This window comes from Carcharhinus amblyrhynchos, chromosome 6 (genome assembly GCF_965287045.1).
Source record: "Carcharhinus amblyrhynchos chromosome 6, sCarAmb.v2.hapA, whole genome shotgun sequence".
NCBI lineage: Eukaryota > Metazoa > Chordata > Chondrichthyes > Carcharhiniformes > Carcharhinidae > Carcharhinus > Carcharhinus amblyrhynchos.
This window is the reverse complement of record NC_137329.1, coordinates 102,337,689-102,364,535: the sequence shown is the minus strand read 5'-3', so window position 1 is coordinate 102,364,535 and position 26,847 is coordinate 102,337,689. Positions and strand designations below refer to the sequence as shown.

Sequence of the window (26,847 nt, the reverse complement as noted above, 5' to 3'; positions counted from 1 at the left end):
ATGCTTATTTTTCTTGTTTCCTTGTCCCATTTTACTACATGGCTGGGGCAATAAAACAAAGGCTACCACTATAAGATTCTGCTCCTATACTTATCTAAATTTACCTTCATATCTTACCTACATGTGCCACGATAACTAGTGGTATGTTATCTCACATTTTACACAATCTTTTCCAGTCTATTTAATGTTCCCTTTATATTGGGATAGGACACAATGAAATATTTGGGACAGTTGGTCTGGACTGCAATAGACTAGCAGACCCCTTGTAACAACGGAATTCTCTACACGATCGCATTTCTAGCTATGCTGCTGCTAATCTCTCTCCTTTGAGCCTCTTGTTTGTCGACGTTATTGATGTCAATTGAAAGTCCATAATGGATTCAAATACCAATTTCCCAAATCATATTTAATATTAAAAACTGAACATCTATAATAAATGAATGCCAATGAATATTGCAACAAAAAGTCTGCTAGAATGTGTTTTTCTGAAATTGGGTCAGCAATGCTCAAAAGGACCATAAATGTCACATGATGCATACCAGGCCAGACACCGAATATTGCTCCATTATTATAAACCTGATAACTGTAATTATTTGAGAATTGCTAACAAGAAAGATTCCTAATTAATTTTTATAAAGAGAACATAAAAGCCAGGATGGAGGAAAGAGAACATAATTGTTCAGACTGACTTCTATCAATCACCAGAGTTTGCTAATGAAAAGTGAAGGGACATGTTTACACTGTGAGTCAACTACCTGACTCCCTGTAATCTCCTTTAACTTGGTTAGGACACTTTAGGGAATAGAAATACGGTACAGCTTAGATGTAGTTAGCTGATTTATCCCTTTGTCATCACGCTCTATTCTAGTGAAAACACATCTGATTGCCTTTGGGACAATGTGGCTAAAATGTTCTTCAAAATTGGCCAATGATGATTTCTTTTCTTATTGCCTTGCGTGCGCACAGGCATGTATGTTCAGGATCGGGGAGAAGGCGGCTCAGAGGGCAAGTAGGAATGGTGTCTAGAGGTTATACCACATCAGGATGGGATAGGATCGGTAAACTGATGGATCTTTCTTTACCTTATATTGTCCAAAAATTGGTTCAGCATTTTGTTGTTCTAAGCAAAATATTTTTCAAGCATAAAATATTTTGTTAGAATTTTGTAGAACATGTAGAAGTCTGGAGAAGCTTTTTAAAAATTGACTTAGTGGTAATGGTGGAAAAACAGGAGAAGTTGTGTTGGCAGTAAATTTAAAATACATTTCACCAAGGAGCAGGATACATGGCAATTTACAAAGCTATATTTTCTTCTCAAAAGACTGGCAACTGATAGATCACTGATTAAGTCCATCAGTCAATGCTTGTGATTTCAGTACATAGTTCCAAGACCTACATCAGCAAAGGCAACAGTCAGAGACATGTTGGTAAACTGGAGGAAGTTGTTTTATATGCACACTTCTTAATTTGATGGAATAGAAATGAATTTTAGCACATTTCCAATAAAAGAACTGTAACATGTAACTGTAAAACTAAAAAGATTACTGTAACATGACTACATTTACCATAATGTTCATTAAACTTAGCACACTACAAATTACAAATTGTTTGATATGCTTTAGAAGTAGTACGGTATTTCATTGTGTCTCTGGATAGTTTATTGAAAGGATCCATGTCACTCAGAAATTAAACTCCTTTACAAACTTAAAAACTTGACTAAAGCTCTTTGTTCTTGTCAAAGAATGTAAGTGAATCATGTGCATAAAGCAATATTTCAAAGACTGAAAAGAATTCCAGACAAGAAAGAAAGTGTGACATGTATTTGACATACCTGATTGCAAATCCACAATTTCAGTTTACTAACCACTGCTCCACAAATTATATTCTCTTGCTCCAGAACTAACAAAAACAATAGTTATAGGAGCACCAGCTTATAAATGGACTTTGAAATTTCAATATTGACATTTCACAAAACAAATACTATAAATGGTTGAACGTTCACTTAAGAAACAAACTTCATTTAAGACTTCAGATTGCTACATGAACAAGAACGCCAACTTCTTATTGCTATGCATTAAAACAATCTAAAACTATACTGAGACATTTAAGAATTAAACAATTCAGCTTCAATAAGCAGCTCTAATGCCAATCTTAGTTAACAAATTAGTCACAGGATGCTCCTTCAAACATTTCAAGCAATTCTTAATGTTAAATGCTCTTGCTCCTCACCTAACCGTGGCAGAGTGAATTAGATTTGCTACAATCCTATTTTGCATAATGTCACAAAACACTATGCAGCTTATTAAACCATTAGAGGAAAATATTTTTAAGTACAGCAAAACTACTTTTAACAAACTGGAACATCACAGGTCTACAGTTTTGTCCTCTGTAAGAAAGCCACCATTCTATTTACATCATGTGACAGGAACAAAAGTGTACAAGACTCTGATGAAGACCAAGTGACAAGAACAAAGTGTTACTAGGGAAACTAAAGTTAGCCGCCTTGATATTCACTCTTCTAAGTCTTAAAAATAATTTATGACAAGCATCAAGTTGCAAATGCAGTTAAGTGCCTAGTGACATCCAAAACAGTGAGATTAAAGCTCAATGAATTTCTGATCCAAAGTAAAATATGATATAGTTTACGGCCTGCAGTTCTAATTTTGCAACGTTTGGCACTGAACTCCTTCAGATGCTATGATTCCAATTGTATGTGCTTGTTGGGGCGGCGGGGGGGAGGTGTAAGAGAAGAGCTTTCATGAAAGCTGCCACTTCTGGTAACTGGGAACAATAGGCGTCGAAGCCAGTTAAACAAATCACAGTTTTGTCATCTTAGCTGGTGGGAAATGTATCAAAACGTGATAAAATGGGAGGAAAACTATGTGCAGTACCAGGCAGCCCAAGCATTTCTCTCAGTACTTGCTGACTGTTGTTACGCTAAAAGCAGCTACTTCAGCTTCCTCGCTGGCTCAATCGGCTGGGTTTTGGGATTAACAATTTGTGAAAAAGATCAGAAACAGGCAGACACCCGGCTTCTGATCCGCGCCACGCCCCGGTCACTGGACCCAAAGCCAACCACCCCAGGAGCTAACCTCTAGCAGGCCGGCTATCGCCGTCTGGGAGCGGCCACCCCACCGTTTTATCCAGTCCCCAGCCCAGACCAGAAACAGATGGGGGCTGACAGGTCGGGGGACCCCGCCCCGAGCGCCCAACCCTGCTTCCCGGGCCCTAACCCAGGCCCTGCCCCCCTCTCCGCTTTATTTCTGAAAAGGAAAGGGGAGGACTGACCAGATGGGTCAGCATGAGAGGACCGTACAAGGACTGCGGCCGGCGGCGGCCGAGCTAAAAATAAAGTGGCTCCGGCCCAAAAAAAGAGAGGGAAAAAAAAAGGCAGCCGCCCTGGGCAGGGTAGGGCCGGGACCCCCTCCACACACATACACACACCCACCCTAACCTCGCTAACAGCCGCTGCGGCCCGGCGATCCTCACACCTTTCTGAAGGGGGTGCACAGAGAGACAGAGAGAGTGAGCAGGGCGGCTGGTTCCCTCACTCCCTCCCTGAGCCGTTCGCAGCAGCCACCGCCGCTCTCACCTTCTCCTCCTCCGATACCTGCTCCTCATGATCCGCCATCTTGGCCCGGCCTGTAAATAACTGACGCGCAGCCCCGCGCCCGCCCGCTGCATGCTGGGTAAGGTGCCAGCACGCGCGCGCACTCCCCCTCCAGTACGCGTAGGCGCGCGCCCATTCACCGCCACGCCCACGCGCGCGCGAGCGAACGGGCCCGCTCACATCCTTCCGCAGGCGCAGTTAGATGCCTCAGTAACTTCATTGCAGTGTCAATGTGTGCCTACCTATCACATCGAATTGTGGCCTCCTTCTGCACTGCAGGGATTCTATGATCCTAACTTTTTAAACATTAAATCCATACATTTTTTAAACTTTCTGTCCCATTTTCAAAAAAGGTTTTATTTTGTGGCAAGTAGACTTACTTATTTAACACTGCAATGAAGTTAATGTGAAAAATGGGCAGCGTTGTGGCACAGAACTCTCACCCACCTCAGAAATCATAGAAACCCTACAGTACAGAATGAGGCCATTTGGCCCAACGAGTCTGCACTGACCAAATCCAATCCAGGCACTACCCCGCTATTCCTATATATTTTACCCACTAATCCCTCTAAACTACACATTTCAGGACACTAAGGGCAATTTTTAGCATGGCTCATCAACTTAACCTGCACAACTTCGGACTGATGAAGGAACGGCCAATTCCGAAAACTAGTGGCTTTTGCTACAAATGAACCTGTTCGACTTTAACCTGGTGTTGTGAGACTTCTATTTGTGCCTCACAGCGCCACAGACCCGGGTTTGATTCCAGCCTCGGGCGACTGTGTGAAGTTTTCACGTTCTCCCTGTGTCTGCATGTGTTTCCCCTGGTTGCCCTGGTTTTGTACATTAGGAGTAGGCCATTTGAGCTTGCTCTGCCATTCAATAAGATCATGGCTGATCTTTTCATCGACTCAGCTCCACTCACCCACCAGCTCACCATAACCCTTAATTCCTTTACTGTTCAAAAGTCTACCTATCTTTGCCCTAGAAACGTTCAACGAGGTAACTCAACTGCTTCACTGGGCAGGGGATCCTACAGATTCACAACCCTTTGGGTGAAGACGGTTCCTCCCACAATCCGAAAGATGTGCTGTCGAGGTGCGTTGGCCATGATAAATTCTCCCTCAGTGAACCCAAATAGTTGCCAGAGTGTGGCAACTAGGGGATTTTCACAGCAACGTCATTGCAGTCTTAATATAAGTTTACTTGTGACACTAATAAATAAACTTTACAGATCTCTCCATCCTGCCTGTTGCTTTATAAAGAGGGATTTTGTTTGTTTATTTATTTGTGTCACAAATAGGCTCACATTAATGCTGCAGTGAAGTTGTTGAGTGGCACGGTGGCACAGTGGTTAGCACTGCTGCTGCCTCACAGTGTGAGGGTTCATTTCCGGCCTCGCGTCACTGTCTGTGTGGTGTTTGCACGGTTTCCCTGTGTCTGCATGGGTTTACACTGGGTGCTCCAGTTTCCTCCCACACTTCAAAGGTGTGCAGGTTAGGTTGTACATTTGTTTGGCCCTACTAAATTGCCCATTAGTATTAGGGACTACTAGCAGAGTAAAGGTAAATGGTGGGACATACAAAGTGAATGGTAGAACACTGAAGAGTGCAGTAGAACAGAGGGATCTGGGAATACAGATACATAATTCCCTAAAAGTGGCGTCACGGATATATAGAGTCGTAAAGAGTGCTTTTGGTACATTGGCCTTTATAAATCAAAGTATTGAGTGTAAGAGTTGAAATGTTATGGTGAGGTTGTATAAGACATTGGTGAGGCCGAATTTAGAATATTGTATGCAGTTTTGGTTACTCAATTACAGGAAGGATATTAATAAGGTTGAAATAGTGCAGAGAAGGTTTCCAAGGATGTTGCCGGGACTTGAGAAACTGAGTTACAGAGAAAGGTTGAATACGTTAGAACTTTATTCCCTGGAGTGTAGAAGAATGAGGGGAGATTTGATAGAGGTGTATAAAATTATGATGGGTATAAATAGAGTGAATGCAAGCAGGCTTTTTCCACTGAGGCTAGGGGAGAAAAAAAACTAGAGGACATGCGTTAAGAGTGAAGGGGGAAAAGTTTAAAGGGAGTATTGGGGGGGTGCCTTCTTCACACAGAGAGTGGTGGGAGTGTGGAATGAGCTGCCAGATGGAATGGTGAATGCGGGCGGGCTCACATTTAATATTTAAGAAAAACTTAGACAAGTACATGGATGAGATGAAGGTTGGTGGGATGGTGGGATTAGGCAGAAAAATGGTTCAGCACAGCCAAGAAGGGCCAAAAGGCCTGCTTCTGTTCTGTAATGTTCTATGGTTCTAAATAAGTAGGATTATGGAGATAGGGCCTGGGTGGGATTGTGGTTGGTGCAGACCTAATGGGTCAAATAGCCACCTCCTGTGCTGTAGGGATTCTATGATTCTGTTTTATGTTTCTAAAGTTACTGTGAAAATCCTTTGGTCATCACACTCCAGTACCTGCTTGGATATACTGAGGGAGAATTTAGCATGGCCAATGCACCAAACTAGCTTATCTTTTGGACTGGAGGGAGGAAACCGGGGCATCCGGCAGAAACCCACACAGACACAGGGAGAATGTATGAACCCTGCACAGACAGTGACCCAGTCAGAAATTGAACCTGGGTCCCTGGCGCTGTGAGGCAGCAATGCTAATCACTGTACCAAATTTGTGCACAATGGAGAAACCATACACTGAAATAATAAGCTCCGGGTGCTGGAAATCTCAAATAAAAATACAAATGAGTGTTGGGAACACTCTTTCGCAGCATCTATGGAGAGGAAAACAGGTAACTTTCAGAGTGGTGAATGATTCTTCAGTTCTAGAATTGCGCTGCTGGGCTGACAGCTTGACTTGTTGCAGAATGCATTTGCACAATCATAGAATCCCCACAGTGCATAAGGAGACCTTTCGGCCGATTGAGCCTACAGTGACAACAATCCTACCCAGGCTCTATTGCCATAACCGTATGTATGTATCCTGACACTAAGGGGCAATTGAGCATGGCCAATCAACCTAACCCATACATCTTTGGGCTGTGCGAGGAAACCGGAGTTCCTGGAGCAAGTTCACACAGATACAGGGAGAAGACGCATACTTCACACTGTCATCCAAGGCTAGAATTGAATCTGGATCCCTGGCGCTATGAGGCAGCAGTGCTAATTACTGTGATGTTCCCTCTCTAACCCATCAAAGTGCACAACACTTGAATAATAGCACATGGTTTCGCCCTTTGCTTTGTATTAACAGCTATTCATTGATGCACTTGAGAAAGCAACCCAGTGCAGTGCAGTACTATAAGAGACCACAAGTATTTATAAGTACTGCTGAAAATGGACTTATTGCAAGAAACTATTAGAGTCCTCCATCTGCAAGTAAATGATTTTAGATAACTCAACATGATTTGTTAAAAATGTACCAAGCCATTTTTACTGGTTTGATTGCTGTACACTGGTCAGTTTCTTGGTAAATTACATATTTTTCTTTGAGTTTTAAAATGTGTCTATGAATAAATGGGCAATGAAGAAAAGAAGCACAATTTGAAGCAAGAACTTTCAATATTCAAAGGAAACTTTCAATGATGATCTGGTGGATGTGGCCAATTTGGGTGGGGCCTGATTCAGATCGATTGACTCAATCACAGAGCACATATCTTTTGTGCTGGAATCTGGGTCTAAAACTAACAGAATGAAGCAGAAGTTCTCCCCTACTTTTTCTAATGAACTTGTTTGGAGACACTGGGCTGCCTCAGTGTGATTGGAGAGCATAGAGTCATGGATGTATACAGCACAGAAAAAGGCCCTTCAGCCCATCATTCCTGCGCCAATCAAAGACCCTTCATAACGAGAGGATTTGAGTATCGGGATAAGGATGCTCTGCTGCAATTGTATAGGGCATTGGTGAAGCCATATCTGGAGTATTGTGTGCAGTTTTAGTGTCCTTATCTGAGGAAGGATGTCCTTGCTATAGAGGGAGTGCAGTGAAGGTTTACCAAGCTGATTCCTGGTATGGCAAGTCTGTCTTAGGAGAGACAAAGTAGGCTAGGATTATATTCACTGGGTTTAGATGAGTGAGATAGCACCTCATAGAAACTTAAAAAATTCCAACAGAGCTAGACAGGGTAAATTCAAAAACAATGTTTCTAATGGTGGGGAATCCAGAACTAGGGGTCATAGTTTGACAATAAGGGATAAATCCTTAGAACCGAGGTGAGGAGAAATTTCTCCAGCCAGAGGGTGGTGAATGTGTGAAGTTCACTATCACAGAATGTAGTTGAGGCCAAAACATTGTCTGATTACAAAAAGGAATTAGATACAGCTTTAGAGGCTAAAGAGATCAAGTGGTATGGGGGGAAGGGGGGGTCAGGATAGTGAATTTGATGATCAGCCATGATCATAATGAATGGTGAAGCAGGCTCAAAGGGCTGAATGGTCTTCTCCTGCTTCTAATTTTTATGTCTCTCAATCACCCAACTATTCTAATCCCATTTTCCTGCACTTGACCCATAACCTTGTTTGCTTTGGTATCACTAGTGTGCATCAAAATTCTTTGTAAAGGTTATGAGAGTCTCTTCTTCCACCAGCCTTTTAGATAGTGAGTTCCAGTCCACCATCCTTTGCGTGAAAATTTTTTCCTCACAGTCCCTCTAAAAGTCCTGTCCCTTATCTTAAATCTATGCAATCGACATAATTGATCCCTCCACCAAGGGGAAATGTTTTTTTCTGTCTTCTCTATCTACATACTTCATAATTTTATACATTTCAATCATGTCTTCCCTCAGTCTCCTCCGCTCCAAGGAAAACAACCCCAGTCTATCCAATTTTTCTTCATAATAAAACTCTCCAACCCAGGCAACAATATTCATATATTCATGTGGCATTTTTATTAAAATTACATTATGGGATTTAGAAACAAAATCACAATTAGATTCTCATTGCCAATATAGCCACATTTCTTTGTTTCTGCTCTGTTTCACCCATCCGCATCCAACAATTTCATTAGTTGGGCTTCAAGTCCATCATTAACAACTAATCGTGTCTTAGACGTGCCTACATGGCATGAGGTTTATGTTTCACACAATCACTTATTTTTCTACTCAAATGAATAGTTTTGATTTTAAATTACCAACAGTGCAGTAGTCAACAATCATGCTGGCTGAATCTTGCAGTATACAGAATGGTGAATTTTAAACTGTGAAACAGTCCTATAAGCTTATAGAACTCTTTCATCTGTTGTTTATTCAGTAAAATGAAGAGTTATCCTGCTTTGATTTGTGTAACAATGTGTACCTTCACAGAATTCAAATGTTCAGTTTGAACTTGAAATCCGAATACTCCGCATTCTTGAACAGTGCTTTAAAAGTGGCTTTTCAAAAAGTTCTACATTTCGAAGGGCAATGCAGGCATACTAAATGCCCAGCATCCTTTTAAAATTGCATTTCGCTGTGTTTACACAGAACAATGATTTTTGAAGTAGCATTCAATCATGGAGCTGAAATAATTTTACAAACAGCCATGTGATAATACAGAACCTGAATATCGCTGAAAAGAGAAACACATAGCTGAAACTTTTCATCTTGTACTCATCAGGACAAATGCAAAAATACCAAATTTCAAGTAGTCTCTACAATATATACTACAGGAGAAAAGGATGCTGATTGATTAGCAAGCTGACCCTGATTGACCAAGGCATTGCTATGGAGAAAGTAACAGGGAATGAACAATAAACTCCCCAAGCTCCTGGGTAGTTGAAATATAACACAAGGCTTGAACATATTCCTTTTGTTTTCAGAGACCAAGTCCCTGCATGTGGCTTGCTTTGAGCAAGCATAAATGAGCCAGTTGCAAGTTTAACTGATTATCTTACAATGATTGTTGGGGTGGCTATTAGAACATTCAGGATTGTTCAGGATTGCTCCCCCTTTGTGGAATCACATCTAACAGTCGATATTTTGTTTTAAGTTTTCAAGCGGGAGCTGGTTGTGTATAGTCTGTGATCTGCCTAATACAAACAACTGAAGGAACAATAATTTGATGTTCAAATTGTTTGTGATCAATGAATTTGCAGCTGTGTGAAAGAATGTCCGCTATGCACCTTAATGCAGTACATCATACATTCCAACTCACTCTTGAGGTGGAGCTGTCTACACGCACCCTTTTCTCAATGTGCTAATGAGTTTTCCACTTTTGTCTTCCTCAACCACTGCTCAATATACATGATGGGATTCATATAGATCCTTGATTGACTTTATCATCAATCTTGTAAGTAGGGTCCTAACTATTTGCTCATCTTGCAAGTTTGATGCAGAAAAGAAGTGCATCAAAGCTAGGATAATGCCTTTATTGATCAGATCACTGATCACTGTGCATCGTGCCAACTCGAAAATGGCCCAAAGGACACCAATTTTGGACTTGCCCGGTCTACCTTAAATTGCCCTGGAAAGTTGGAATCTCATAAGATTTGCATTACAGGGCAAGCAAGCTGTTTCTTGCTGTTGCTATGCTGTGGTTATTGCAGCGGTATTTCCCACCAATAGAATGCTGTCATCAGTCCAAAAAGATGTTCATCCTACCACACAATTGAACAATGTTGTGTACAAATTTCAATGTCATTGCGACGTCAGGTATCTAGGCTGTAAATCCTAACAATTGCGTGTTCCTTTGGTTATTCATAATGGGCAAAGTACCTGCAACATGTCTCTATTTTCGGATACATGAAAAAACACTGACTTGTAAGATTTTGATCCTTGGTAATCCTGTGCTCTCAATTGTTTCCTTTTTTTTCTCTCACAAGCTGTACTCATGTTGGGTTAGAACAATTCTGACACTTCTTCAAGTGAGCCATCCTTTATGGCAACCTAGAGCAGACTATTCAGTTATGGAGGGCAGTGGAAGTTTTTATAAATTGCTGCCTCACTGAATTCCGTAGTGTCCGGTCTGAGTTATTACAGAGGAACTCTTATCACAGTATTCAGTGCAGTCCATACGCTGAGTCTCCTATGCTGTCTATCAGTACCATAGGCCAACACAGCAACATTTTTATCTGACTTACAAAACCTGGAACATTTAATTCACCAAAGGGACGTGGGTGTCGCTGACTAGGCCAACATTCATTGCCCATCCCTAATTGCCCTTGGTGGTGAGCCGCCTTCTTGAGCCATTTTAGTGTGTAAGTACAACCACAGTGCTGCTAGGGAGGGAGTTCCAGGATTTTGACCCAGCCACAGTGAAGGAATTGCAATGTACTTCTAAGCCAGAATGATGAGTGGCTCAGAGGGGATCTTCCAGGTGGTGGTGCCCTTGTCCTTCGAGATGGTGGTAGTTGTGGAGGTGCTGTCTAAGAAGCCTTGGTGAGTTCCTGCACGGCACCTTGTAGATGGCACACACTGCTGCTATTGTGTGTCAGCGATGGAGGGAGTGGATGTTTGTGGAGGGAAGCCAATCACCAGGCTGCTTTGTCTTGGATAGTGTAAGATTGTTAGAGCCATGCTCATCTAGGCAAGGGGAGAATATTCCATCATACTCCTAACCTGTGCCTTGTAGATTGTGCACAATCTTCGGTGAGTCAGAAGCTGAATCATTCGCCATAGGATTCCTAGCCTCTGACTTGTTCTTGTAGTCACAGTATTTATATGGCTAATCCAGTTTTGTTTCTGGTCAATTGTAACCTCCAGGGCGTTGATAAGTGAGTGATTCAGTGATGCGAATGCCATTGAATGTCATTGTTAGATTCTCTCTTTATGATCATTGCCTGGCACTTCTGTGATGTGAATGTTACTTGCCACTTATCAGTTCAAACTTGGATAATGTCATGGAGTTGGTGCATTGGGACATGGACTGCTTCAGTATCTGAAGAGTCATGAATGGTGCTGAACATTGTGTAATCTTCAGCGAACATCCTCACTTCAGACCTTGTGCAACCACAGAGTCCCTACAGTTCAGAAAAAGACCATCCCACTCATCAAGTTTGCAGAGATTCTTGAAAGAGCACCCCACCCAGGCCCTCCCCTTCACCCAATCCCTGTAACCCCAAAAATTTACCATGGCTAATCCACCTAACCTACGCATCTTTGGACACCAAGGGGCAATTTAGCATGACTAATCCATCTAGCCTACACATCTGTGGGAGGAAACTGGACCACTTGGAGAAAACCCACACAGAAATGAGGAGGATGTGAAAACTCCACACAGACAGTCATCCAAAGCCTAATCAAACCTAACTCCCTGGTGCTGTGAGACAGCAGTGTTAATCACTTGCCACCATGATGGATGGAAGATCATTGATGAAGCAGCTGAAGATGGTTGGGAAATCCTGCAATGGCATTCCAACCATCTTCCTTTATGCTAGGTACGAGTCCAAACAGCGGAGGGATTTTCCCATGATTCCCACTGGATGGAATCGTACCAAAAAATGGCCAAGTGTCAGGATCTAACAGAAAACCAGCATGTTTCTCCCCAGATTTCCTCCTCAGATCTTATGAGATTTTGTTTAAAAAAGGGGGAGGCATGTTTCATGCCGTCATTTTGAGAAGTGGGGCCTAAACACACCGGCAAAGCCTGCTGCACTGAGATCAGGGTGCCATTTTTAAAGGACGCTCCAGTTAGAGCAAAAATAACCTCCCTCCTCTCCACCGTGGTGGTCTCAGGGTCTCCCCCTGGTGTTGTCATACTTTTTACTGTGTCTCCCCCAACAGTCATCGTTGGCATCAACTCCCTTCCAACCTCCCATCAAACAGTCATTGCTGGCATCCCCCTTAGCCCTGTAATCATCGCCGGCAATGGCCCCCTTTCCCTCCCCTCCAAAACAGCCATTGCTCTCACGTCCACTCTCTGCCGGGCACTGCCTGGCCATGTCCCTCTTCCCTGGGGGCTATACTCACCTTTGTGCTCCTGAGGGGGAATCCTCACACAGGTTCATGTCTGGGTGAACCTGTTGTCAACTGTGCTGGTGTAACGTCATAACGGCAAGGTCCAAAAATTTAGTGAGGGGGAAAGGTCTAGTGAAGCATTGTACAATTATGCTTAAATTTTTAAAAAGGGGACTAAAATCAGGTTATGGGCCATTATGGGCACAAACCTGATTACAGTGCTGGCGAAGAGCTGTGATAATCAGAAATTGTGATCTCGCCATCATTGAGCCCTGCTGCTGATCCCATGGACGGAGGGTTGCTGCTCAGAGCCCGTCTATTGACTCTAGTTTTGCTAGGGCTCCTTGATTCACACTCAGTAAACTTAATACTAAAAGCTGCCACTCTCAAAAGGAATTAAACCAGACAAACCATCCAGCATTGGCCTAGGCACTGGAAAAGACAGCAACAAACACAACCCTGTTGACCCAGCAAAGTCCTCCTTCCTAACATCTAGAAGCTTGTGCCAAAATTGGAAGAGCTGTCTCACAGACTAGTCAAACAACAGTGTGACATAGTCACACTCATGGAATCATAGCTTAGAGACAATGTCCTAGACACCACCACCACAATTGCTGGGTATGTCTTATCCCACCAGCAGGACAGACCCAGCAGAGGTGGCGGCAACACACTGGTTATTGGCCAGGTTGGATTTGTCCTACTTTTTGTGTATAGGACATCGCTGGGACAATTTTCTACATTGCCGAGTAGATCCCATTGTTGTAACTGTACTGGAAGAGCTTGGCTAGAGGGATGTGGCAAGTTCTGGAACACAAATCCTCAGTATTATTGCCAGAATATTGTCAGAGCCCATAGCCTTTGCAATATCCAGTGCCCTCAGTGGTTCCTTGGTATCGCATGGAGTGAATCGAATTGATTGGACGCTAACATCTGTGATGCTGGGGACTCCAAAGGAGGCCGAGATAGATAATTCACTCGGCACTTTTTGTTGTGAATACTTCACCCTTTCCTTTTGCACTGATGTGCTGAGCTCCCCCATCATTAAACTTGGAGATATTTGTAGAGCCTCCTGCTCTGGTGAGTTGTTTAACTCTTGGGATTTGCAAGAATAACTCAATTGAATAACTCAGTGATGTTCCAACATGAAGACTTTACATCAAAATCTCTGGATAGCCTTGAAGAATGGGTGGTCTGATCAATTTTTCTCTCTTAAAGTTTGTGCCTAAGAGTTGCTGCCAGCAATTCTGGCACTCAGCTGTTTAAATGCAGACCAAAATTCAAAACTGAGACTCTTGTGGATATAAATAGGTTTTGAACACCCTGGAGGTAATTTTGGTCTTTGAGTGACTTTAATAGAAATGAAAATCTGGAGAAGTGTTTTTTTTTAGTAACACCTGTTTCACACTACCGTCAAAAGGCAGAATTACCCCCCACTAACTTCAAAGCATTGGGTTGCAGGATTGGTTGCAGCTCAGAGGAAAGTATTCCAGCCTTAGTAACAGATCCACCCTCTTAAAACTCATTAGCCAGCACGGCTGGTTTGTAAATCAACAGCATTTTGGCATGCAGTAGTCTGGTCTGAAACACAAAGTGGATGATTGAATCTGTCATAGATGGCAGCCTTGATTCTGGACGACGATCAGAAGGTGAGTCAACTTGGCATGAAAGGAATCCCACTAGTCTCTTCCTCCATGGAGGACAGTCACTAGCTGGTCAGGAAATGATACAGTCGCCCACTCTGCTGACATGAACACCATACAAAATTGCTGGTCCAACAAAGTGACAGAATGAGCAAAAATGCCAACATATTTCAGAACAGTAATCATTAAGCAAATTATGACTTTAAAAATGAGAGAAAACAGGATGATTTTGTGGATAGATAATAGTGGCGTATTTTTAAATGAATGTTCACCAGCCACTGTTGGGTGTGGGGAGGGGAGGCAGATGTAATCAGTTCTGACAAAAGTACAAAGTTTGAGTTCTAAAATTACCTGCAAAGTTCCCAATATTAGAGAAATTGACTGAGCCTGATCCTGGAACTGTGTGCAATTTAGCTGCCTCATTTGCCTACTTAACTACAGTGAGTATCTTACAAATGTAATTAATTGGCTGTCAAACACCTTTGAGATGTCGAGTGTTCAAAAATGCATTATGCAAATACAAGTTGATTCCTATTTGCACTTGAGTATGGGGTGGCAGGGTTTGGGGTGGGGAGGGATTCGCGGAGCTGAGCGTTTGCACTGACCTGATTGGCGACCTCTGTCCAGACAGCTGAAAGCTATCTTGGTGTATCCCCTGCAGCAGGACTTAAATCTCTGCAGAACAAAGAAAGATATTTTTCTCATATTTCCTCACTGTATTCACTGTGAACAATGAGCAGGTTACTTTTCTCTGATTGCCACAGCTTCATCCCTTTCAGGGAGGTGCAGTTCTTTTGTATTTTGACTATCCATCCCAAATGTACTGCGGAGAGGACCTCCCATTACAATATTCAATGTGGTCTACTTGCTGAGTGCTGTTTATCTACACCGTTGGCCAGTTCAATTTAAAGTTTATTTATCAGTATCATAAGTAGGCTTACATTAACACTGCAATGAAGTTACTGTGAAAATCCCCTAGTCTCCACACTCCAGCACCTCTTCGGGTACACTGAGGAAGAATTCAGCATGGCCAATGCACCTAACCTGCACGTCTTTTGGACTGTGGGAAGAAACCAGAGCACCAGGAGGAAACTCATGCACACATGGGGAGAAAGGTGACAATTGGTGAGAATGTCTTTTTTTAGCAGTGAATAAATTGTTTTTACAGATTGTGCACATCATGGATTTAATCTGGTCCATTCTATGTCCTAAAATAAGGTTCTGCAAAGATTCTCCATGTCCTGTAATGGTAAAGCAAGTGAAACAGCGGGATACATTACATTCAACATGATACTGTATATTTAAAACCTGCAGCATGACACTTCTGTATTTCTAATAGCTTAAGTGTTGCTGTGCTCCAACAGTATTTCATGAAGCCTCTCTTTGCTTATCCTTGTATCTCATATCTGAAGTCTAGAAAGCAGTCGATTAGATAATTCATCACACAGTGATTTAGGCAATCTACTCTCAAGCTGATTTCCAACCAGCAAATGAATAGTGGACAAAAAAAAATGACACATTAGATTTATGGCATTTACATAACATTATTTTTGTAGAATCCCTACAGTGCAGAAGGAGGCTATTCAGCCCATCAAGTCTTAATCGACTCTCCAACAGAGCTTCCCACCAAGGCCCTATCCCCTTGACCCCACTAATCCCCCTAACCGACACTAAGGGGCAATTTAGCATGGTCAATCAATCTACCCCGCCCATCTTTAGAGCATGGACGGAAACCAGAGCACCCAGAGGATGCCCACATAGACACGGGGAGAATGTGCAAACTCCACACAAACAGTGACCTGAAGCTGGAATTGAACCTGTGTTCCTGGTGCTGTGAAGCTGTGCACAAATCAATGAGATCAATAGTTGAACAATGGAAATATTCTCTTAATGATGCATAATCATTGGTTCATCAAGAGTTGCATATTTGCCAAATATCAACTCCATAAGGTGATGCTTATAATTTTCAGTGTACAAAATCAAAAAATTTGAAAATATTCCAGATATAATGACATGGTCTCCATCTAGTGGCTGTTGTGTGAAGGGCGTTTTTTTTTCCTACACTGCAACTTCACAACAAAAGTTTAATGAGACCCATCACTGGTGACTCAATATTGATGTACACTACATAAATGTCACATATTGTTTAGCAGCAGAAGTGTCATTGCTGTGACGCAGCAGTGCTAACCACTGTGCCACCCCATGTTATGCCCCTTATGCTGTCATGGGATGTTTCCAAGCAGAAGCCAGACACTTTACTCTGTCTCCTAAAAAAAGCAAGAACAGGTTCCCAATCATCCCTGAACCACCTACCTTTGAATTACTGTTTCACGTTGCAGAGATATGACAGCAATATAAGTGTCATTATTGCACATCTAATATTATTACTAAGTTCCAGACTGCGTCCTGCATTGCGTGTGTATATAGCACGATGAAGCCACCTAAGACAGGATACTGAAAAGATACAAGCAAAAGAATTGTTCACTGGTGTTGTGTTAACCAGAGGCCAAGACTGGAAAGGACATTCGATGGGCTGAATGGCCTACAGTTTCTTGTTTGTCTCTCACAGGATGTGTGTGTTGCTGGCTAGGACCGCGTTTATCGCTCGCAGTATATCCTTCTCTTAGACGGGACAGACTTAATTCTCACAGAAATACCCAAATTCATGTGATATTTATTCAGTAAAATCCAGTAAAGCAAACTGACAAAATACCCAGTGTGTGGGCTGGCAGCAGCTCGTCAAAGAGGCAGCTTTCTATTAATTTTCGTTCTGCAAATCAGAAATTCTTGTAGGTAAAAAGGGGTAATCTGAGATGTGAAAAAGCACTGCAGAAGTGCAACTTTTGCTGTTGCTCACTGTTCCTCTTGTAAAGTTCCTGTGATATTTTGCATTGAAATTATTTTCTCAGTTACATTTCATTTCTCTGAGCAGCTTATAGTGCATTGGTTCACTGTATCCTTATGATAATTATTAATATATTAGAATTGAAGGAAATAAAACAGGATAGAATTTTCAGAGGAGGTTTCCAGGTTACACGGTTTTAATGGTGCAGTATGCAAGAAATAGTCCATCGTACCTGGACTTAGAATTCATTAACTTATATGACAATGTAATTGTACTTACTTCGCCAAATATTCTGTACATTGACATAAACCCCCCAGGGTGGAAAGGGCAACTACAGAGGGGCACAGGTTTAAGATGAGAGGGGTTAAGTTTAGGGGAATTGTGCAGGGGAAGTTTTTCCCACAGACGGTAGTGGTACCTGGATCACACTGCCAGCGGAGGTGGTGGAAGCAGGCACGTTAGCAACGTTCAAGGCGTATCTTGATAAGATGCATGAACAGGAGGCGAACAGAGGGATAAAAACAGTATATGGCTTGGTGGGCCGAAGGGCCTATTCCTGTGCTCTATTGTTCTTAATTATAATCAGCAATCAAAGAACGTGAGATAACTGTGTTGTTAGTAAAGGGTTCTGTGCGACCTACCCCCACCTCTTATGGAAGGAAGGGAAGAGTAAAAGGTAAAAAATAACAATCAGTTCATTCAGGTCACTTTTCAGTGCATCTCCTTCCTCAGTTGTCTGTATGGTTTTCCTAAATCACCAATTTAAACTAACAATTATGTTTATATCTTTACAATTCTGAATCCTTATTAGGAACAGGTTCAGATTCAGTTTCTTTACAAAGGAGTGAATGGCATGGCGCACTCCCAGCAACATCACCCGCTGGTAACAAGCATTTGTGTGAAAAATATTGCATTTTTGTTTTGTAAAGCTGTATGATTTTATGAATCACACCTCCATCAAAATACATTAAACTCAAGATTTACAAGTTGCTCTGATTGTATATGATTGGTGTCCAATATTAGTAACATTGGCACCTGGTTTGAGCCTGAGAGATGGATGAAACAAGCCAGAGGGATGAGCTGAAGTTCAGGGAGGGTAAAGGATGGCAAGTTGGGCAGATGTGCATTGTAACTGTTGACAGAGGTAGGAAAAATTGCATTTGCCCCTTGCCACAAACACTATAATGTTATTACTAAATCCATTCTCTTCCTTGGCCATAATCAGGCTCAGATTGTTTGTAACCTTAACATCCCATCAATCTGCAAGCAAGCTTGCAGGCTCTTCATTATAAAGACCACCTACTTCCACCTGTATTACATTGTCCACCTCTGCTCCAAGCTTTAGCCACTGAAACCTCCATTCTTAACAATGACACCAAAGCTCAACTATTAAAATGCACAGCTGCCCAACCTCCGATCCTTCTTCACCCTCCCTGAACTTCATCCCATCCAAAACTCTACTGTCCATATTCCATCCCACGCCAAGTCCCACTAAACACTGTTCTCACTGAGCTACATTAACTTCTGGTCTCCCAACATCTCACAAACTTGCTGCTCCTTGGCCTCTGGCCTCTTGTGTGCCCATTCCTCTCTTTGCCTGATCATTGACGGTCATACCTTCTGCTAACAAACCAGAGGGATAAGCTGAAGTTCAGGAAGGATGAAGGATGGGAGGTCAGGCAGGTGTGCATTGTAATAGTTAACAGAGGTAGGAGAAAGTGTACAATGGTATGGAATTCTCTCCCTAAACCTCCCCACCTCTCTATCATCCTCACCTTCTTCAAGGCCTACCACTACCTCTGATCAAAATTGTGGCCATCTCTCCTAACATCAGCATTTTATGTCTTGGAATTCATTTTTTTTCCCTTTATGTCTCTACAAAATGCCTGTATCAATATAAAATGTTGTTATTATCTAAATTTTCTAAAGTACATGAAGGATATTACATACCTGGTATTAGATTTCTGTTTGAACAAAATTACATTTTACTACATTTAGTCATAGATGCAATTAACCTCTGAAAATGTCATGGAAACATAAATTCGTAAACTTATTAAATGTTCGTGTATCTGCTCATATTGAATACATAGATAAAACTGATCATAAGTTTGGACAACCTTTATTGTTTATTATTTACTTAAAAATAAAGACATACTCTTAAAAATGAAATGTACCGCAAAGTTTCTCAGTGATATGTACACTTTCAGTAACAAAGCCCCCACGTTAAGACAAACTTTTAGGGATATTTTTAATCTTATCACTAGGTGATGTAAGTTAAAAGTAGCCCTTTTTTAATGGATAATATTCTAGAGACTTGATTTTAATAATTTAATACCTACATCATTCTTTTCAGGTACAGTCAGTTACATCCACCACTGTGACCATTTCAATATCTCACTATTACTGAATTCTATTCAAGACACTGCAATGCTAGTAATACTGGAAAAAAAAGTGTTATTTATAAACATAGCTATGCTGCAGATGATGTGGGAAAATAAGAAAAAATGTTAGTTCAGAAAAGAATTTTTATGTGCAATAATAAAATGATTCGATTGTAACGTTGCTGTTGATGGTTCCTACTTAATTAAAAATAAACCTATTCTTAATAAAAAAATAGAACATTTCATTAACTTTAAGAGGACGGAAGTAATTTTGATTTTAGATCTGTCATAATGACTTTTTTCTTACAGTTAACAGCACAATGTTTTACAACAGTGACCACAAATGAGTTTCCCAAGGATGATAAACAGCTAAACAGTCTTCAAATATGATTCATCTCATTCAATTTCTCTTTAAAGTAATTTAAGGTTCACACGTTTGACATTGTTGACACAAACAGCTCATTTTACATAGAGCTTGTATCTTGTAGCTGCCAGAACTGATTTCCTGCATCGTCTGCTGATAAAATATCCTTTACAAAAATCTGCCTCTGATCACACATGAGCATCTCTATCCAAATTATCTTGAGATGAATAAACAGGTGGATAGGGTACTCTGCAACTTAGGTTCACATAAGTTGTATTTAACTGTATGTAGTGATCCCCAGCAAAAGTGGAAAGAATTGATGATATTTTTGAAACAACTTCAGAGAAAGTTGGTCGTGCTTCAAGTTTTGGGTGCCAACATTTTAGCATTACTTCATATCTGCAATGGAAGAATAAGGTTTCTATCATGTAAATTATTAACAGCAAAATCAACATTCACATCCATTTGCTTCAGAAATGTAGACTTTGGCCAGAAAAAACAACGGACCTGAGGATTGGGAGCAGCTTAGTATTCAGCAAAGGAGAACCAAGCGATTGATTAAGAAGGTGAAAATAGAGTACGAGAGTAAGCTTGCAAGGAACTGACTAAAAGTTTCTATAGACATGTGAAGAGGAAAAGATTGGTAAAGACAAATGCAGGTTCCTCACAATCAGAAACAGGGGAAATAATAATGGCGGACAAGGAAATGGCTGACCAACTATATACATATTTTGGTTCTGTCTTCACAAAGGACGACACAAATAACATACCAAAAATGTTGGGGAACACAGGGTTTAATGAAAGGGAGGAACTGAAGGGCATCAGTATTAGTAGAGAAATAGTGTTGAGGATTGTGATGTGATTGAATGCCAATACATCCCCAGGACCTCGTAATCTACCTCACGGAGTGCTTAACAAAGTGGCCCTAGAAATAATGGATGCATCGATGGTTATCTTCCAAGATTCTATAGACTCTGGAACAGTTTCCACAGATTGGACCATAGCTAATGTAACTCCATGATTTAAAAAGGGGGGTAGAGAGGAAACAGGGAACTATAGACTGGCCAGCATGATGGCACCAATTGGGAAAATTCTAGAGTGTATGATCAAAGTTTTTTTTAGCAGATAACTTGGCATACTGTGATAGAATCAGACAGTATCTGCATGGATTTATGAAAGGGAAATTATGCTTGATGAATCTACTGGAATTCTTTGAGGTTGTCACTAATATATTTGATGCGGGTAAGCCAGTGGATGTGTTTATTGGAATTTCAGAAATCTTTTGATAAAGTCCCACATAAGAGATTAATTTGTAAAATGAAAGTGCATGGGATTTGGTGTAGTGTATTAAAATGAATAGAAAACTGGTTGGCAGACAGGAAACAAAGAGTAGGAATAAATGGGTAACTTTCTGAATGGCAGACTAGTGACTAGTGGGATACCACAGGGATCGGTGCAAGGAGCCCAGCTTTTCATAATATATTTTAATGCTTTAGATGAGTGAACTAAATGTAATATCTCCAGATGACACAAAGCTGGGTGGGAGGGTGCTGTGAAGAAGATGCAGAGGATATTTCAGTGTGATTCAAACAAGCTGAATGAGTGGGAAAATGCATGGCAGATGCAGTATAATGTGGATAAATGTGAGGTACAGAAACTGGGTAAACCTTTTAGGACTGAGATGAGGAGAAATTTCTTCGCCCAGGGAATTCGCCACTGCAGAAGGCAGTTGATGTCAAAACATTGGAGGTTTTCAAGAAGAAGTCAGATATAACTCTTGTGGCAAAGGGGATCAAAGGATATGGGGGCAAAGACGGGATCAGGCTATTGAGTTGGATGATCAGCCATGTTCATAATGAATGATAGAGCAGGCTTGAAGGGCTGAATGGCCTACTCCTGCACCAAATTTCTATGTTAAGTTATACTGATCAATCTACTTACAGTGAATCAGGACAGTATTCCGGCTGCAGTAACCTCCTCCCTTGTAGCAGGTACACAGTAACATCAAATGAGTCAACATCAGGATAAGGTGGCGCCCCTCGTGTCATCAATTCCCACAACAGTACTCCAAAAGACCACTGGCGGAAAAAGAAAATGCTTTTATTCTCATAACTAAAGAACTGCTGCAAAAATTAAGTGGCATAGATTTCTGGAATACATGGTTATCCTCCAAGAGTTCAAATGGCAATAGATGGGGGCATGGGAGTGGGTGTAGGTGCCCTGCCTTTCTAATAAGTCTATATATATCACATCACACTGTATCTAACATGACAAAGCGAGTGTGTTACCAAACAAAATTCAGCACCGTTATCACGTTTGATTTTGATTTGATTTATTATTGTCACATGTATTAGCATAAGTGAAAAGTATTGTTTCTTGCGTGCTGCAGACAAAGCATACCATTCATAGAGAAGTAAAGGAGAAGGTTCAGAATGCAGTGTTACAGTCACAGCTAGGGTGTAAAGAAAAATCAGCTTAATATAAGGTTGGTCCATTCAAAAGTCTGATGGTAGCAGGGAAGAAGCTGTTTTTGAGTCAGTTGGTATGTGACCTCAGACTTTTGTATCTTTTTTCTGATGAATGGATGTGGAAGAGAGAACGTCTGGGATGTGTGGGGTCTTTGAATATGCTAGCTGCTTTTCCGAGGCAGCTGCAAGTGTAGACAGAGTCAATGGATGGGAGGCCGGTTAGCGTGATGGACTGGGCTTTATGATTAAGACAGGTGTCCATAAACTTGGTTTCGAAGAGCATCTTAATGGAAGAAAGAAAGGTAGAGAGAGGAGAATTCCAGATTTAGGGCTGAGGCAGTTGAAGGCAAGCCCATCAATAGTGGATAACTAAATCAGTGATATACAAGAGGCAGGAATTAGAGCTTTAGAATCATAGAAACTCAACAGTACAGAAAGAGGTCATTTGGCCCATTGGGTCTGTACTGACCACAATCCCATCCAGATCCTACCCCCATACATATTTACCCACTAATTTCTCTAACCTACACACCTCAGGACACTAAGGGCAACTTTTTTAGCATGGCCAATCAACCTAACCTGCACATCTTTGGACTGTGGGAGGAAACCAGTGCACCCAGAGGAAATCCACGCAGACAACAAGAAGATTGTGCAAACTCCACACAGACAGTGACCCAAGCCGGGAATCGAAGTAGGTCCCTGGAGCTGTGAAGCAGCAGTGCTAACCACTGTGCTACAGTGCCGCCTACGGTAGCTTTGCAGAGATTCTGTGAGGGTTGTAGGGCTGGAGGATGTTACAGAGATCTCGATGGGCAAGACTATGGAGGATTTGAAAACAAGGACGAAAATTTTTAAAATTGAGGTGTTGTTGGACCAGGAGCCAATGTAGAACGGCGAACACAGGAGGACTGGCAGAATATTATAATACCTTGCACAGGAGGCTGGCTGGCAGTTTAAATTGTAGCTGCAGTAACCACTCCTTTAAACTGAAGAGAATGCATATAATGCATATTTCAATTTGATAGACAAGAGATCATTTTGATCATTAGCGTAAGAAAGCTGGTTTGCTTTTATGATATTCTGAGGAGAGCAGTAAAATCTGTAGTTATTGTGGTTGTATTTAACATTTCTGGTATGGAGATGTCTTTGAAGATAAAGAACAGATTTTCCAATCTCATCCTTGTCCGCCCTGTTGTAAGTGAGAATGGAGAATTTGGTGTTCCAAACAAAACTCCATTCACTTTCAGCATCACCGGAGAATTTCAGCTATGAATGAGGACAGAGATTTTTGGCAAAAATCTTATAGATACAATGGGTGGGATTTTCCACTCAACCCACTGTGTGTTTTGTGTCAGCAGAGGCAGCCTGCCATTGGCTGATGGATGGTCCTGCCATTGTCAGTGTGGTTTCATGTCGAATGCATTCTTCACCGCCAGGAAACCCACAGTGGAGCTACACCATTATTCTACACTGACACGACAGTGCAGAGTTGCTGAGCAGAGACTGAAAGCCAAGTTCCACGCACGAGGACAGCCTCAACCAGGATCTTGGGTTCATGTCACACTATCTGTAACCCCCACAACTTGCCTGGGCTTGCAAAGTCTCACTAACTGTTCTGTCTGGAGACAATACACATCTCTTTAACCTGTGCTTAACCCTCTCTCCACTCACATTGTCTGTACCTTTGAGACTTGACTACTTATAAAGACTCGCATTCCAATGATTATTTTGTAAATTGAATTTGTGTCTTTATATGTCCTGTTTGTGAACAGAACTCCCACTTACCTGACAAAGGAGCAGCACTCTGAAAGCTAGTGGCTTTTGCTAGCAAATAAAGCTGTTGGACTTTAACCTGGTGTTGTGAGACTTCTTACTTCATCTATTCTAACCCCATTTTCCAACATCTGGTCTGTAGCCTTGTATGCTATGGTGTTTCGAGCACTCATCTCAATATTTCTATAACTTTGCGACAGTTCCTCCCTCTACCATCCATTCAGGCAATGAGTTCCAGATTCCCACCATCCTCTGGGTGAAAAGGGTTTTACTCAAATCCCCTCTAAATCCTTAACTTAAATCTCAGTTATTAGCCTCTTTACTAGGGGAAAATTTCCTTTCTATCTATTCTCTCTCATAATTTTGTTCACCTCAGTCAGGTCACTCCTCACACATCAGCTTGGTTGTGTAGCTGTCACATGACTGAACATACTCGGCAAGATTCAAAGTAGTTTTACGCCGATGAAAAGGTTATTTGAATCAATTCTTCTACTGAGCCATGACTTGAAGATAAAAAAGAATAAGCTTTACAGTGGACCTGCTTTAAATTATTACTAATTTACAAGAAAAATGAAACAATACTCTACCACATCAGACTTGGTTGTGAACTTCTGTGTCTGCAGGCTTTCCAGTGCCATCCACTTCACTGGCAGCTTGGCACCATTTTTGTTATTAATGCTGTAATATTCCTTCTCATAGATGTCTCTTGCCAGCCCAAAATCAGCAACTTTAACAACATAGTTTTCATCCAACCTACAGCACAAACGACATCAGGTTTCATACAATAAGAGAATGGAGAAATATATTTCACTGACACTGGTATACAGGATTAATGCTTTCTTAAGCCTGCCAGGCCTTCTTACTGAAACATTCCGAGGCAACAATGATAACATTTGCAGAACTTCCAATCTACGTACTCATGTTGTGGGAGGAAATAGATTTGTTCCATAAATAGAGAGCCCTGATGCAGAGCGAAAACCAGGCATTTACTGGTGGGTGGAAGGGAAGCATGTGTGGGCCTAACCACCTCCATCTATCCTCGTATGTGAATTAGCAGCCAACCACACAGGCACAGGCCTGGCAGCGAGTTGCTTGTCTGTCTTCTAGTTAAAGGTGAGGTACTGCACAGAAATAGGAGGCAGGGAAATGGAATTTTTCACTGGTCATAACGAGAGTGTCAGTACCACCCCTCAAGCTGACAAATAATTAAAATTTAACTCCTAGTCTGAATGGATGAATCAAATATGTTACCAGTGAAAAACACATGAATTGTGAATGCCTACTGGAGACGAGTGAGGAGCCACTGTTATTTGTGGGGGCAACGATGCTGCAAGTGAACATTTCATCTTATCTCTTGAGGTACAGTGCTAAAGGGTGAAAATCAATCATCTTTTCCCATGACCATGTTGGTTTGTGTATAGATTATGGGGGTGATCTTACCTTTTCATCCCACTGGTCGATGAATGGCTGGGGGAGATAGTAAGATCACAAGAGAGGCAAAAAATTGGGTTGGTACCAGATTTCTTGCCTCTCGCGATCTTAACCAGGGCCTGGACTTGTGGTGAGATCAGCCTTGCACCTGGGAAAAGCATGAGGCTGATCTCAATATTTAAATCCATGGTAATGTGGATTTTGAATATCATTAATAAACCCAGGAAGCATTTGCCTTAGAGGCCTGGCCGATGAAGGTCCTTACCAGTGAGGATCACGTACGATCCCCATCAACGGAGACCTTTTGTGATGAATTCCCTAAGGAGGGGCGGAGGGGAAGCTGCACACTCTGCAACTGGCTCTCGACATGGGGTGTGATGTGGGTGGCAATCAGCCGGAGAGGGGAATTGCACCTTTACTGTCAGCTGCTGGTTTTCCAGCAAACTTAGCCGCTACACCCTTCCCTTACTGATGGGAAACAGATTTATGCGCTATTTTTTGCACAGATTGGTGTAAGATTGGACTTGTGGCCTCGTCATGAAAACGGATCTGATACTCTTCCATTTTCACGTGCGTTTGGGGTTTAGAATTCTTTTAGTAAGATTACCTTCTATGAAGGTGAAACAAACTCACTAGTTATAATTTGTGTGTTCAAAACTATATGTCATGTTGCATTGAAGACTCAAAGTTTATAGCAATCTGCTTTTATTTTGGCACAGTTTAACCAACAATTAAATTTGCACAGTGACTTTAATGTGGGAAATATTGCAAGGCTCATGAGGGAGAGCAAATGGACACTAAACGATATTGGAAGAATGAGTGGAAATGACGATCGCAGCAAAGATAGGTTTTGAGGAGACTTTCAAAGGTGGGCAGAAATGTTATAAGACTTTAAGGGGAAGTTCCTGCAAGAAATGGCTGAAGGTTCTTCCATCAATGATGGTGCTGTGAGGAACACAGAACTGGAAGAAACTGCAGAAGATTGGCACAGAAAGGAGACACCTGGAAGTAACAACAAGAATTTTACACTAAATGTATAATGCAAGATGGAGCAGATCGGAGACAGTGAGCAGGAGCAAGGTGGATGATGTAGAGGTAGAACAAAGCATTCTATGGTGGAGAAAATGTGCTGTGTTTGTTAGGGGCAAAAACATCCAGTACAAAGTCAAATTTAGCAGTGTGACATCAGGGCAAAGTGTGCAGAGGACACGGAATGACTGCAATGGGATATGGATAGTTTAAGTGAGTGGGCAAGGATCTGACAGATGGAGTGCAATGTTGGTAAATGTGAGGTCATCCATTTTGGTAGGAATAACAGCAAAATGGACTATTCTTTAAATGGTTAAAAAAATTGCAGCATGCTGCTGTACAGAGGGACCTGGGTGTCCTTGTGCATGATTCGCAAAAAGTTGGTTTGCAGGTGCAGCAGGTAATTAAGAAGGCAAATGGAATTT

At 41.7% G+C, this 26,847-nt stretch overlaps 2 protein-coding genes across 2 annotated transcripts in view; both read right to left on the bottom strand.

Moving 5' to 3' along the window:
- Nucleotides 1-3,675, bottom strand: part of LOC145344171 (F-actin-capping protein subunit alpha-2) — a 39,624-nt gene extending 35,949 nt beyond the window's left edge. Inside the window, exon 1 of the mRNA XM_080191088.1 lies at nucleotides 3,593-3,675. Coding sequence (XP_080047214.1) covers nucleotides 3,593-3,631 — 39 coding nt within the window. The 5' untranslated portion in view covers nucleotides 3,632-3,675. The remainder of the gene's footprint in view (nucleotides 1-3,592) is intronic.
- Nucleotides 3,676-19,079: 15,404 nt separating this feature from the next.
- Nucleotides 19,080-26,847, bottom strand: part of met (MET proto-oncogene, receptor tyrosine kinase) — a 123,230-nt gene continuing 115,462 nt past the window's right edge. Inside the window, exons 19-21 of the mRNA XM_080191087.1 lie at nucleotides 24,550-24,715; nucleotides 21,663-21,799; nucleotides 19,080-20,120 (exon numbers count right to left, since the gene is read on the bottom strand). Of these exons, the coding sequence (XP_080047213.1) occupies nucleotides 19,910-20,120; nucleotides 21,663-21,799; nucleotides 24,550-24,715 (514 nt within the window). The 3' untranslated portion in view covers nucleotides 19,080-19,909. The remainder of the gene's footprint in view (nucleotides 20,121-21,662; nucleotides 21,800-24,549; nucleotides 24,716-26,847) is intronic.